This window comes from Mobula hypostoma, chromosome 8 (assembly GCF_963921235.1).
Source record: "Mobula hypostoma chromosome 8, sMobHyp1.1, whole genome shotgun sequence".
In the NCBI taxonomy this organism is placed as follows: domain Eukaryota; kingdom Metazoa; phylum Chordata; class Chondrichthyes; order Myliobatiformes; family Myliobatidae; genus Mobula; species Mobula hypostoma.
In genome coordinates, this window is record NC_086104.1 from 100,664,842 (window position 1) to 100,680,379 (window position 15,538).

The following is a 15,538-nucleotide window of genomic DNA, read 5'->3' on the forward strand; positions in this document are numbered from 1 at the left end:
AGAGGCCTTGGAGTTCAGGAGTGCAAACCCATTTTCAATATTTTCATTCCATGGCCAATATTGCCTCTTGCATCATTGATGGATGATCCCAGCAGAGACTGAATGCTTTGCTTTGCTGCTAACAGGATCAGTTTGGTGCTGCATTGGCAAGAGTACTGAATTTTCTTTCAAAGTCAAATGAAATTCAATGCAAAGTACGTATATGTCACTATGCAGTACCTTGAGATTCATTTTCTTGCTGGCATTTAGAGATGAACAAAAGACAAGTTGTGCAAATAATTTAAAAATGCTGAGAACATGATTTGTAGAGCCTTGAAAGTGATTTCTGAGGTTGTTGAATAAGTTCAGTGTTGGGGTGAATGAAGTTATCCCTCCCATTTCAAGAGCCCGATGGTTGTAGGGCTGTTCCTGAACCTCGTGGTGTGAATCTGAGAGTCCTGTACCTTCGGCTTGATAGCAGTAGTGAGAAGAGTGCATGGCCTGGATGGCAGAGATTCTTTATTTTTAAATATAAGGATTGTTATAGACATCTTGTGTGTCTCTAATCTCGTAAGGTCCCAGAAATTCATCAAGACTGGAAATTGAACAAAAAACATGCAAATTAGGAATAGGAAAATAAAAAAAAGCATGAAGACCAAAGATGTTAAAGTGAAGAGATGAGGTAGGGAGTTTCAGTGAGCTGAACGGAATATGAGTCAGTAATAGGGACATGGAGCATTCTGCAGTGAGAAAGATGGAGATAAAGATTAGTTGTGTTTGTCACATGTACATTGAAACATCAAAACATGCAATGAAGTGCTTTGTTTGTGTCAACAAGCAACATAGTCCAAGGATGTACTGGAGCAACCCACAAGTGTCACTGTGCTTCCAGTGCCCAAATAGCATATCCACAACTTACTAGCCCTAACCGTGTGGTTAGGAATGTGAGAGGAAACCGGAGCACCCAGAGGAAGTCCATGTGGTCACCAGGCGAATGTGCAAACTCCTTCTAGACAGCAGCAGGAATTGAACCTTGATCGCTAGTACTGTAAAGTGTTACACTAACTGCAACACTATCGTGCCACCCCAAAGAGGATAGAAAGTGCATGTGAAAACATAATGAGATGCAGATCATAGAATGAAGTGTGGTCACATAATAGGAAAGTGATCATCTGCATTTATAGAATACATTTTAGATCCTTTATGATGGGGATTCCTTTAAATACACTTTACCAAGATTGAGAGTCTATCCTTTGGACCTCAAAAAGAGTTTTATTTCTGTCTCATCTGTTTTAGTAAATAATGCGTAATTTTTTTTCATTTTAGAGATTGATTTGAAGACAAAATGTATTGTGGATGTGGAAGGCAATCAGACCATCCTAACTCCAGCTAATGCAAACCTCAGCAAAGGAGACGCCAGGTAAGGTCTAATCCATGTTTTGGATGACAGTGCTAGTTTGCTTGCTGATGATGTGTTTTGCAGTGTATTGCGGGTTTAAAGAGACTTCTGAGTCACCCAGTTGTTAGATGAGAGCAAAATTTTGGAATATTACTTTAAACTGCTGCATGGAGCATGTTAATTCTCAAAATGAACTCTAACAGATCAGAGCACTTTTCCTTCCAACTGCATGTTAGTGTACATTGATTGTTATCTGTCTGTAAACTAATTCTGTTTCTAAACTGAATTAATCGAGCTGTATAAGTGTTCTTGTAATTTCTTCCTATTTTCAGAAATTGAGAATTTTTAGAAAGCCAGAGGTTTTTGAAGGTCAATGCATTAGAATATGCATCTTTTGCTGTTCCAAGAAAAACAACCTAGTTTGTTTAATAATATAATTGAAAATAATATATAGCTTAAAGTGATATTTTAAAGCTGTATTCTTTATAACATAATTGTGAATTATGCACCATAAACCTATGAACTCTGATATTACCATTGCTGTATTTGTTCAGTTCTATTCAAAACTCCTTAGCCAGTGAAGCAACCACGCCTGCACATGGTACAACTCAGACAACATTAAGGCAGAGGCTCATAGTAGCTGTGATATTCACGGCACAGAAATGCCAGGTGGTCACTTAATCTTAACTTGAGGCCCCCCTTGTGAATGTCTTGGGAGTCAGCAAATCAATTGGACCAGCTGAGCTCTGAGCAGGTTGGTGACTGACTGTCCTGTGGCCAGTGACTTGCTTCCCAACACCCAAGACACAAATCAGGAACACTTTCCTCCAATTTACTGGATCAGTGTAGTACTATCAGTTCTCAACTGTATTCAGGGCAAAGCTGTCCATTGATTGGCGTCCATCAAGCACCCCAAGCACTGATTTGCTCCAGCACTAGTGTATACGGCTGCGGTCTGCAAATGATCTGCAGTACTTGCCCATTGCTCTCTCCTCCCTAATCTGTGAGCGCGATCATCAAGGAGAACAAAGACAACATCGAAGACGAGTAGGTTCTCCTCCAAGTTGCACGTAATTACAATTTAAAAATATATTGCCAGCCCTTCACCAGTGGGTCTAAATCCCAGCGTCTCCGTGCAAAGACACCGAGAATACTTTAGTCGGAGGAACTGCAGCAGTTCATGGAAATAGCTGACTACCACCTTCACAAAGCCATTTAGGGATGGCTGGTGATGCCCAGATCCTAAAATGAATAAAATAGCAGAAGGGATTATGCAGTTGTTGGATATCCAGAGCAACACATAAAAAATCCTGGAGGAACTAAACATACATATATACACACACTGTAATTCAGTTTTTCTGTTACTATGTATTGCATTGCACTGCAATTGCAGAGACGACAAATTTCACAACATATGCCAGGGATATTAAATCTGATTCTGATGTGAACATCAGTCTGGATTGTGAACAGAAAAGCAGTGATATTTAAAGATTTTTTTCAAAGATTAGCTTTATTTGTCTCATACATTGAAGCATAGTCTCATATTTGGTATTAAAGAGTGCTTCAGTTATAAACCAAAGAGAATGCAAAATAAATGATTGTGTCAAATTATAACTAATGTGTGAGAAATTTGAAAATGGTAGAATTGTACACTATTCTAAAACTATTGGTTTGCCCTTTTATTTATTGTTTTTTGGATCTTTTTTTAGATCCCTGATTTAGAAAACAATTCAAGGTATCTCTCACAATTCTTGCCTATAATGTTACATCAACATGTTTATGCCGTACGGTTACATATGTTTGATTGCTTAGTTGCTCCCTGCTTCTAGTTTATTACCCAGTTACCTTGTTGGCTTGTATGTTTTGTCGTCCATTCTTTTCTTTCCTATTTCTAAGCTCAATATGTATTTTGTGGCTCAGGGAGGAGTTGTCCAGCTGGAGACTGATCATTGCTGCTTGCAAATCCACATGAGAGTGCAATTGTTTTAGTTCTGTCTCCCTAAGGAAAGATACTTCCATGTAACCGAGTGCAGAAAGTAGCTGTGTGAAACCTATTAAGGCCAGTCCATTTGTTTGTACTTTATCACAGAGGTCAGAGAAGTTTCTGATTGGTTGTCCCACTGGGCTAGTTTCACAGGATCACAATAGCAGTGAAAAATTGGAGCAGAAAAAAAATATAAATGCTGGTAAATCAGTACAAGACTTAATTAAAGCACAACACAGTATTATTGCATTTTTTCAATTTGGATTTCATGCCTCCAATTTATAATGATTGCTCATTGTCTTGAGTACAGCCGTGTTTCTCTGTAAAACTAATCACCACACGTGGTTTTCTCACTGAATGTGCAATAATAGTTGAGGTCCAGCACAATAATTGTTTTGTACAGGATATCCAGCGTTGGCTTTCAGAGGAGTCTCCTGATCTGAAGGAGTTGGGAGGAATGCATGTTAGGCTCATTATTGAGATATTTTATTTGAATTTTTAAATGTCCTAGCTTGGCAAGAGTACTGAGAAATTCAAGCAATATATTGTAAAATAGAATTCAAATAATTAAAAATGCTGTTATTAGGACCATAAGACAGAGGAACAGAATTGGAACATTCAGGCCATTGAATCTGTTCGGCCATTCCATCATGGCTGGTTTATTATCCCCCTCAATCCCATTCTCCTGCCTTCTCCCTGTAATCTTATTATCAAAGTGCGTGTATGTTACCATTTACTATCTTGAGATTCATCTTGCAGGCATTTACAATAGAATAAAGAAATACAATAAAATCAATGAAAAAACTATGCACAAAGAAAGACTGACAAACAACCAATATGCAAGAAGCCAAACAGTGCAAATACACAATAAATTAAATAAACAAACAAACAAACAAAACTGACAAGATGAGTTGTGGAACCTTGAAAGTGAGTCCATAGGTTGTGGAATCAGTTCAGAGTTGAGGTGAGTGAAGTCATCAGCTCTCTTCCACCCATTTATCAGGAACGCTATGTATGACCTTAGTATTGTTAAGGATCCCTCCCACCCATCCAACAATCTCTTTGACTCCCTACCATTAGGCAGGAGGTACTGTAGCATTAGGACAAGAGCCGTTAGTTTGGGAAACAGCTTCCTCCCCCAGGCTGTGAAACTACTGAACTCCCTGCCACCACTCAGGTCTCATCAAGTGGGAGCACCAGTTGCATTATACTGTTTACTTTGTGACTTGTGTTTAAATGCAAATCTTCTGGAATCTATTTTATTATTTGTTATTTTTTGTGGTAATATTAGTTTGTGTTGTGTGTGAGTTATATGTACTGTGTTGTGCACGTTGGTCCAGAGGAACGATGTTTTATTTGGTGGATGTGTACAGTTGAATGACAGTAAACTTGAACTTGAGTTATGTGTGCCCTCATTGAGAGGTGGCTCCTGAGTTCTGTGAAGCAATTGTATTTTCCAGGGTCTTATTGTGGGAGAGCTATGTTGTATAGCAGTGGCAGATTGATGGTTTTGCAGATGGTAGGTGTACAGTAAGTGCAATGTTCTGTATGGTTCAGTAAAGGAGTTGACCTTTATTTGGAATTTGGTTTCTCTGCACATACAAAAGCTCTATTTGCATAGCAATGATGATTTCAGTCTGTGTGAATTTGGTTGTGAAGGGGCGATGATCAGATTCCCATCAGTTTTTTTTTGATTAGCTGCACTCTAGTGGTAAGTTTGTTCATGAGATGTGAGAAAAGTGCTTGTAGAGAATGAGTCTGTCATCCTGGCAAGACGCTCGTAGCCCAGTGGTTCCTGCCACCTTTTATGCTTCTGATGGACATAGTTCTTTCCTGCTTCTGTCCTTCATGGACAACTACAGCAGACACCTCAGGACTCTGAAGAAATATCAACATCAGTTTAAATAAAAGAACCAGTATTGGTCTCCCCTCCCAGGCAGCTTCCCTTATACTCATTTCATTCAATTGAGTAGGCTACTTTGTTTACATGCCTGACACAAGACTGCTGAAATGAACACCCATCACTGCAATGTAACATGCAAGCACATCAAGTGATTTGAGAGGCAAATATTCACAAATACATGCAAATATATGCTGCTAAACTACCCATGCACCTGCCCCAGCCCCAGCTCCTGCTTTGTAGCTGCCTCCACCCAAACCCCACCCCTTGCCCTCACCCACTTCTCTTCTCAGCTGGAAGACTATGAATCCCATTCTGACCTCGTCAACCCTGCAGATAAGAGGAAGAAGATGTAAGCTGATTTGCCCATCTGTTTGTAGAATTGTGAAATACACTGAGAAAATGAAGCCAGTTTTTAAATATTTAATGCAGCTTGGTATTTATCACAAAATTAATGACTGCAGCTGTTTTAGTCCATTTTACCGTCCGCAGTTCCTTTGCTCATTTAGAAGTCTTCAACCCTTTCAATCAAGCTTTAGCTCATCTCTCACAAGTGTGTGTCTCATTGGTTGTTTGAAACTTGTGTAGGATGCCCTTGGAAGTTTTACTTTGAATTGTATTCCTGTTTTAGATATGGTTGCAGTCTGTGGTGAGTGGAGTGCTCATAACTGGGCTGTGCAGTTCAATAGGTCCATATCTGTGTTTATGTTGTACTCAAGATTCCTACCACCTTATCAAAAGATTGTTCTATTCCTAGTTCTCTGATGTATCTGTCTACTTCTAGTAACTGTGCTATCTGCCTCTTCCACTGTGTGGTACACAGTTTCATATTCTTGCCTCTTGTTAGTTGGGAATTCTTAGAATTATTGGTTGTCTGCAGTTTTTGTCTACCTTGCAGTTGGAAGTATCTCCACATCTGCCCTCTCACGAATGAGTGGACTTCTCATGAGGTCATTCCTCTAGTTTTCCTGGAGTGAAGTGCTCCCAAGTTCAGTGACAGTGTAACCTCCTAATTCTGGTTTCATTTAAATTAGATTTTTTTTTTGTCACATGTACATTTGCATCATTGTTTTCTGATGTGCTGGGGGCAGCCCCGCAAGTGTAGCATCACTTCCAGTGCCAACGTAGGATGCCCAGGAGTCACTATCCTGAACCTGAGCGTCTTTAGAACGTGAGAGGAAACTCCTGGGAAGAACTCAGACTCCTTAGAGACAGCAATGGGAATCAAACCCTGATCAGTGGTGGCTGGTGCTGTAAAGCAGTAGGGATAACTGTGATGCTACCATGCTGTCTCCAGATCCTTCAGTGTTTATACTCTTCTATAATATGGAGAGTAAAATTAATCATACTGTTCCAATCATGGTTTATTATAATTTAATTTTAAAATCCAATAACCAGAAATGCTACAGATACTGGGTAGATTGGGCAGCATCTGAGGAGTGAGAAACTGAATTAAAGATTCATTTTTCATCAGAACTACAAGTTGGAAATACCTTCTAAATTGCAGCTGATCAGATGGGGCGGAGGGGGCAAAGACCTAGTTGGGCACAATGGTACACCTGGTAAAGCTGCTGCCCCATGGCATCAAAGACCTGTGATCAATCCAGTCTGTGTTAGGATTGTCTAGATTAAGATTATGATTATTTGTCACATGTCGATTGCAACACACAGTGCAATGCTTTGTTCGTACCATATTAGTGATGGTTGTGCTGGGGGCAGCCCGCAAGTGTCACCAAGCCACTGGTGCCAACGTAGCATGCCAGCAACTCACTAACCCTAACCAGCAGGTCTTTGGAATGTGGGAGGAAACTGGAGCGGCAGGGAAAAAATCCACACAGTTGTAAGGAAAAGTCTTTACAAATAGCGGCAGGAATCGAACCCCAAACAGTAATTGTTGGCACCGTAAAGCGATTGCACTAACCGCTACACTACTATACTGCCCATGTTCTCCCTGTGACTGCTTGTCTTTCTCCCAGATGTCCAGATTTCTTAAAGCTGTCTGGGTTGGCGGGTTAATTGACCAGCATAAATTGCCCTGAGTATGTTGGTGAATGGCAGAATCAGGGTGAATTGATGAGAATTAAAACAAAGTATTAACATAGGATTAGTGTACTTGATCAGTATGTGGGATGAAGGGACGACTTCCATTCAAGATTGTTTGTTGTCATTCATCAATGTAAAGGAGAATGAAATGGTTGTTACTCTGGATCCAATGCAGTATAAAAATATAATCACCATTAAAAACACTAAGTATAAATATACAATCAATTCTATAAAATAATTTACAAGTAATTGTTTTGTACATGGACCTATTGTATGTACAGAAAGTATCGCTAGGTGATGGGGTTAATAGGTGGAGGTGTTGATCAGCCTAATGGCTTGAGGGATGTAACTGCTTTGACTCTAGTGGTCCTGCCTGTGACATGAACTGTTCCTTGATGGGAGTGGGATGAACAGTTCATGAGCATGCTGTATCTCTCTCTGCTTCTGACTACTCACAACAGGAGTGGGGAAGAAGAGTTGTTTCACAAAACAGGGGATGACAAAAATGCAGAAATACATTTAAAATTTTGCAACATAACATGGATTTAGCAATGCACGTATTTGTATATTTACATATGCAAACAAGCCCCCATGTAAGACCATAAGACATAACAGAATTAGGTCATTTGGTTCATCAACTCTTCTCTGCCATTCCGTCATGGCTGATTAAATATCCATCATCATTTTCCTGCTTTCTCCCTGTAACCTGTGACGCCCTTACTAACCAAGAACCTATCAGCCTCTGCTTTAAATGTACTCAATGCATTGGCCTCCACAAATTTGCTACCCTTTGGCTAAAGAAATTCCTCCTTGTCTCTATATTCTACCTGGACAGTCTGAAGCTGTGCCTTCTGGTCCTAGACTAGCCCAGTATTGGAAACATCCTCTCTGCATCCATCGACCCAGACCTTTCAACATTTGTTGGGTTTCAATGAGACCCCCATCTCATTCTTCTAAACTGCTGCGAGTACAGACCCAGAACCATCAAACACTCCTCGTATGTTAACATCTTTTCTTAGATAAGGGCTCAAAGCTGCTCACAATACTTCGTGAGGCCTGACCGATGCCTTATAAAAGTCTCAGTATTACATCCTTGCTCTTATATTCTAGTCCTCTTGAAATGCATGCTAACATTGTATTTGCATTCCTTACCACCAACTCAACTTGTAAATTTACCTTTAGCAGGTGATCCCAACTTGGAACCAGTCGGTTAATGCTAGGGGTCCATGGCATTTGAAAAAGGTTAGGAACCCTGCTTAAAGGAATCCTGCACAAGGTCTCCCAGGTCTCTTCGCACCTCTGATTGCCTTCTTTACGACTGACTCAATCTGCAAGTTGACCTTCAGGGAATCCCGCACAAGGACTCCCAAGTTCAGTACTGTACAAAAGTCTAAACCACATGTATACTTAGGGTGCCCAAGACCTTTGCACAGTACTGTATATTGGTTAAAACATGAAGGTGTTTGGGAAACAGAAGTAAGAGTACTTAGCTTTATATTGGCTCAGGCGTATTAAGTGCTACTTAGGAAGTGGAAAGACATAATATACAATACTGTGCAAAAGTCTTCAGCACCCTGGCTGTATAGATGTGCCTTAGACTTTTGCACAGTAGTGCATATGGAAATAGCATACAAAACTAAAGTGTACAGATGAGTTAGTCCTGACGAAGGGTCTCGGCCTGAAACGTCGACTGCACCTCTTCCTATAGATGCTGCTTGGCCTGCTGCGTTCACCAGCAACTTTGATGTATGTTGCTTGAATTTCCAGCATCTGCAGAATTCCTGTTGTAAAGTGTACAGATACATGGATTATTAAAATTAGTCATGCATTTTAACAGGGCCATAATAAAACCAATCTAACATCTGCCTTGAAGTTAAAAGATTGTCCATGCCAGGAGAAAAACATCTGACACCAGAATGAGGCAGAATGTTGGATGCTCAGAGACCCAAACAGAAGCTAAGTTTGACCTAGATTAAAGAGGGTCACATCAGAAGCTCATCCTTAAAAAAAATAGAAAATTTGCTCGTAATATGAAACTGAAGTGTGAAAGTGTGAAATTAATTTCCTGTTTCTTCCCCTCCACCACCCGTGATGCTGTGACAAAGAACATAATCATCAAAAGAAATGCATTACTGCCAAGCTCTTAACTAGAAGTCATTTAGCTAATGAGTGTAAATCAAAGGGCACGGTTACTAATTGTGAGCAGGTCTTTTGTGGCTTGTGTGTATTTGGTATCAAAGCATGTCGTATCCGTGATCTTTGTCAGCGTTCAACATTTAAGTTGGGAAATTTTTTTTCTTTAAAATGTAAACGCCCGTTACTCACAGGGCAAAATTCTTCTTGCAAGAATTCTTTAGCACTCCTAACACTTTAAAATTAAGATATAGAATGAAAATTCAGAATTTAGATGACATCTCTCATTCTAAAGCAGGTCCGTCAAATTTAGACAAATGTACCTCATTAGATTTTCGTGTTTAACACAGTTTTATTTGATTAGAGATTTATAGGACACAATGTTATGGAATCTTGATCACTGATCCATTTTAACCAAAGATACAACTGTACAAATTGTTACTCAGTGTTTTTAGGGCAAATGTCAGGAAGTACTCTGCATACAATGATAAATATTTAAGTGGTCAGGTGGGCTAATGGATGCGATAATTTAGGATCAATTCACAGGAAAATGTTTTAATGAGTCTATTTTAAGTTTAATGGCGCTAGGGAATTAAATAATCTTATTCCTCTGTGCAAGTTGATAGGTGTTTTTTTTTATCATATGATATATCTACAAACCTCATTTCCAGAAAAGTTGGGATATTTTCCAAAATGCAATAAAAACAAAAATCTGTGATATGTTAATTGACGTGAACCTTTATTTAACTGACAAAAGTACAAAGAAAAGATTTTCAATAGTTTTACTGACCAACTTAATTGTATTTTGTAAACATACATAAATTTAGAATTTGATGGCTGCAACACACTCAACAAAAGTTGGGACAGAGTTAAAATAAGATTGAAAAGTGCACAGAATATTCAAGTAACACTGGTTTGGAAGACTCCACATTAAGCAGGCTAATTGGTAGCAAGTGAGGTATCATGACTGGGTATAAAAGTAGCGTCCATCAAAGGCTCAGTCTTTGCAAGCAAGGATGGGTCGTGGCTCACCCCTTTGTGCCAAAATTCATGAGAGAATTGTTAGTCAGTTCAAAAGGAACATTTCTCAATGCAAGATTGCAGAGAATTTAGGTCTCTTAACATCTGCAGTACATAATATTGTGAAAAGATTCAGAGAATTCAGAGACATCTCAGTGCATAAAGGGTAAGGTCGGAAACCACTGTTGAATGCGCATGATCTTCGAGCCCTCAGGTGGCACTGCCTAAGAAACGGTCATGCTACTGTGAGAATTATAGCCAGCTGGGCTCGGGAGTACTTCGGAAAACCATTGTCACTCAACACAGTCCGTCGCTGCATCCAGAAATGCAACTTGAAACTGTGTTATGCAAGGAGGAAGCCATACATCAACTCTATGCAGAAACGCTGGCGAGTTCTCTGGGCCCAAGCTCATCTCAGATGGACCGAAAGGCTGTGGAACCGTGTGCTGTGGTCAGGTGAGTCCACATTTCAGCTAGTTTTCAGAAAAAGTGGGCGTCGAGTTCTCCGTGCCAAAGATGAAAACGACCATCCTGATTGTTATCAGTAAAAAGTGCAAAAGCCAGCATCTGTGATGGTATGGGGGTGAATCAGTGCCCACAGCATGGGTGAGTTGCATGTATGTGAAGGTACCATTGACTCTGAGGAGTATATTAGGATTTTAGAGAGACATATGTTGCCATCAAGGCGACGTCTCTTCCCGAGACGTCCATGCTTATTTCAGTAGGACAATGCCAGACCACATTCTGCACGGGCTACAACAGTGTGGCTTTGTGGACACAGAGTGTGTGTGCTTGACTGGCCTGCTGCCAGTCCAGATCCATCTCCTATTGAAAATGTATGGCGCATCATGAAGAGGAGAATCAGACAACGGAGACCACGGACTGTTGAGCAGCTGAAATTTTATATCAAACAAGAATGGACAAAATTTCCAGTTGCAAATCTACTACAATTAGTATCCTCGGTTCCAAAATGCTTAAAAAAGTGTTATTAAAAGGAAAGGTGATGTAACACAATGGTAAACATGCCTCTGTCCCAACTTTTGTTGAGTGTGTTGCATCCATCAAATTCTAAATTTGTGTATGTTTGCAAAATACAATTAAGTTGGTCAGTAAAACTATTGAAATTCTTTTCTTTGTACTTTTGTCAGTTAAATAAAGGTTCACGTGAGTTAACATATCACAGATTTTTGTTTTTATTGCATTTTGGAAAATATCCCAACTTTTCTGGAAATGGGGTTTGTATATTCTAAATAGTTTGGGTCAGGAACAAATGAGAAAATCTGCAGATGCTGGAAATCCGAGCAACACACACAGAATACTGGAGGAACTCAGCAGGCTGGGCAGCATCTGTGGGGGGAAAAAAAAAGCACAGTTGACATTTCGGCCCAAAACATCAACTGTGCTTTTTTCCATAGGTACTGCCTGGCCTGCCGAGTTCCTCCAGCATTTTGAGTGTGTTGCTTGGGTCATGAACAAACAACTTTTATGATGCAACAGTGCTTAATTTGTATTAGATAGATAGATATACTTTATTGATCCCGAGGGAAATTGGGTTTCGTTACAGCCGCACCAACCAAGAATAGAGCATAAATATAGCAATACAAAAACTACATACAATCAAACAATAAAATGCAAATTATGCCAGATGGAAATAAGTCCAGGACCAGCCTATTGGCTCAGGGTGTCTGACCCTCCACAGGAGGAGCTGCAAAGTTCAATGGCCACAGGCAGGAACAACCTCCCGTGATGCCCAGTGTTGTATCTCGGTGGAATATGGCCAGGGTCCAACAACAAAAAGTTCAATATCCGCTCTACAAACATGTTCCTTGATTGTAATATGACCTGGATTGCACCATCCGTTGTTAACCAGAACAGTAAGCACCCAACTCCTTTATGCTTACTGCTCTCAGTGCACTTCACTGGAAGCCGTCCATGGAAAAGATTTGATTGGGTATGTCCTCATGCAGCCCCGTTCCCCATTATTTGTAGAATTGGTTTGCATCAGTTTTTTCAATTGTTGTAGTCAAGGCCCTAAGACGTAGGAGCAGAACTAAGCCATTCACCCCAACAAGTCTGCTCCACAATTTCATCATGGCTGATCTATTTCCCTTTCACCTCCATTCTTCTGCTTTCTCCGCATAACCTTTCACATCCTGACTAGTCAAGAACCAGTCAGCCTCTGCCTTAAATGCGTCCAGTGACCTGGCTTCCACAGCTGCCTGTGGCAAAGTATTCCACAGAATCACCACTCTCTGGCTAAAGAAATTCCTCCTCATCCCTGTACTAAATGGATGTCCTTCTGTTTTGAGGCTGGGTCCTCTGGTCCTTGACACCCTCACCAAAGTATGATTCTTTGCGGGAATGGGATCCCTTTTCAGGGTTTCACAACTGCCTGTTGTTTGGCATACCAAGGGCTCGGCCTAAGGGCTCAGCCTAAGAGCTCAGCTCACCTTCGTGGGCCGAGATCTCATGGCAGGAGATTGCTGTGTCAATGGGGGAGTTGGAAGATCTACGGCTGTGTGCCTAGAGACCCAAGATCTTTGGGCACAGAGCTCGGAAAAAGCGACACAATGGACTTTTAGCATCATAAACCAGCGAGTTGTTTGTTATGTCTCCCTTCTTGCTGTGAAATGGAAACATCTCTTTCTTCCTTATTAGGGAGAGAGCAAGCCTGATGGTATGTCGAGTGCTGGGTGAACAATATAGTCTTTGGAGTACTGCGAGTCTGTGCCTTTGCTGTTGCTTTGCTCACGCTTGAGTGCTCGATGGTGGGTGCCGATGCTTTTTTTGCTGGTGGGGGAGGGGGGATTGTTGCTTGCTGCCACTTATGCGTGGGAGGGAGTGGAGCTGGGGGGGGTACTTTAGGGTTCTAACATTCAACTGTTGTTCATTCTTTGGGGGCACTCTTCTGTTTTTATGGATGGTTGCAAAGAAAAATCATTTCAAGATATATATTGTATACATTTCTCTGACATTAAATGTACCTTTTGAAACCTTTGAAAGGAAACATCCTCTTCACAAGTACTCTATCTAGGCCTTTCAACATTCAATAGGTTTCAATGAGGTCCCCCCTCATTTTTCTAAATTCCAGTGAGTATAGGCCCAGAGCCTTCAATCGTTGTGCGTATGATAACCCTTTCATACTCTGAATCTTTCTTGTGAACCTCCCCTGAGCTGTCGCCAAAGTCAGCACATCCTTTCTGAAATAATGGGCCCAAAACTGCTCACAATACTCCAAATGGGGCCTCACCAGTGCCTTATACAGTCTCAGCGTTACATCCTTGCTTTTATATGATAGTCCTCTTGAAATAAATGCTAACATCACATTCATCCTCCTCACCACAGATTCAATCTGCAAATTAACCTTTAGTGATTCCTGCTCGAGGACTCTCAAATCCCTTTGTATCTTGGGATTTTTGAATTTTCTCCCCACTTAGAAAATAGTCAATGCTTTTATTCCTTCTACCAAAGTGCATGACCATATACTTCCCAACACTGTATTCCATCTGCCACCTCTCTGCCCATTCTCCTAATCTGTCTAAATCCTTTTTCAGCCTCTCTGCTTTCTCAATACCACCTGCCTATCCACCTATCTTTGTATCGTTTGCAAACTTTGCAACAAAATCATCAATTTCAGCATCCAAATTGTTGGCATACAACATAAAAAGAAGTGGTCCCAACAGTGACCCCTTTGGAAGACCACTAGTCATCGGCAGCCAAGCAGAAAAGGCTCCCTTTATTCCTGCTCTTTGCCTCCTGCCAACCAGCCAATGCTCTATTCATGTTAGAATCTTTCCCGTGATTCCATGGATTCTTAGCCTGTTAGGCAGCCTTGTGTGTGGCACCTTGTCAAAGGCCTTTTGAAAATCCAAGTACACAACATCCACCGATTCTCCTTTGTCTATCCTGCTTGTTATTTTTTTCAAAGAATTCCAACAGGTTTGTCAGACAAGATTTTCCCTGAAGGAAGTCGTCCTGACTTTGGCTTATCTTGTCATGTGCCTCCAAGTATCCCAAAACCACATCCTTAACAATTGACTCCAGCATCTTCCCAACCACTGAGGTCAGACTAACTGGCCTATAATTTCCTTTCTTCTGCCTCCTTCCCTTTTTGAAGAGTGGAGTATCATTAGCAATTTCCAGTCCTCCGGAATCATGCCTGAATCTATTGACTCTTGAAGGATCAATACTTGTGGCTCTTCAGTATCTTCAGCCACCTCTTTCAGAACCCTTCAGGTCCAGGTGACTTATCTGCCTTCAGATCTTTAAGATTCCCAAGCACTCACTTCTGCCCCCTGACACTCTCAAACTTCTGGCATACTGGTAGTGTCTTCCACAGAGAAGACCGATGTAAAATACTTACTCAGTTCGTCCACCATTTCCTTGTCCCCCGTTATATGTAAAAACTTTTGAAATCATTTTTGATATTATTGGCGAGCTTATCTTCATACTTCATTTTTTTCCCCTCTTTATAGTTTTTTAGTTGCCTTCTGTTAGTTTAAAAAAAATTTCAATCCTCTAACTTCCTATTAATTTTTACTTTATTATATGCCCTCTCATTTGCTTTTATGTTGGCTTTGATTTCCTCTGTCACTCGCAGTTGTATTATCCAGCCTTTAGAATACTTCCTCTTCTTTGTGATGTATCTATCCTGCACCTTCCAAATTGCTTCCAGAATCTCCAGACAATGCTGCTCTGCTGTCATCCCTGCTAGTGTCCCTTCCTATCAGTTTTTTGCCGCTTCCCCTCTCATGTTTCTGTTATTCCCTTCACTGTACTACCAATACATCTGACTTTAGTTTCTTCCTCTCAAATGGCAGCTATCACATTATGACCACTGTTTCCTTTACCTTGATGTCCACCCGTTGAGGGTTGGGTGGGAGGAGGGGAGGTGGTTGATGCCTTGCTGCCGCTTGTGCGTGCCAGGGGGAGTTGGGGAGACTTTGGGGTTCTAACGTTTAACTGTCATTCATTCTTTGGAGCACTCCTCTGTTTTCGCAGATGTTTGCGAAGAAAAAGAATTTCAGGATGTATATTGTATATATTTCTCTGACATTAAATGTACCTATTGAAACCTAAC

The 15,538-nt window shown here is 40.7% G+C and overlaps 1 protein-coding gene across 1 annotated transcript in view; it reads left to right on the forward strand.

Moving 5' to 3' along the window:
* Positions 1-15,538, forward strand: part of LOC134350789 (kinesin-like protein KIF13B) — a 285,072-nt gene that overhangs the window by 53,627 nt on the left and 215,907 nt on the right. Inside the window, exon 2 of the mRNA XM_063056478.1 lies at positions 1,306-1,399. Coding sequence (XP_062912548.1) covers positions 1,306-1,399 — 94 coding nt within the window. The remainder of the gene's footprint in view (positions 1-1,305; positions 1,400-15,538) is intronic.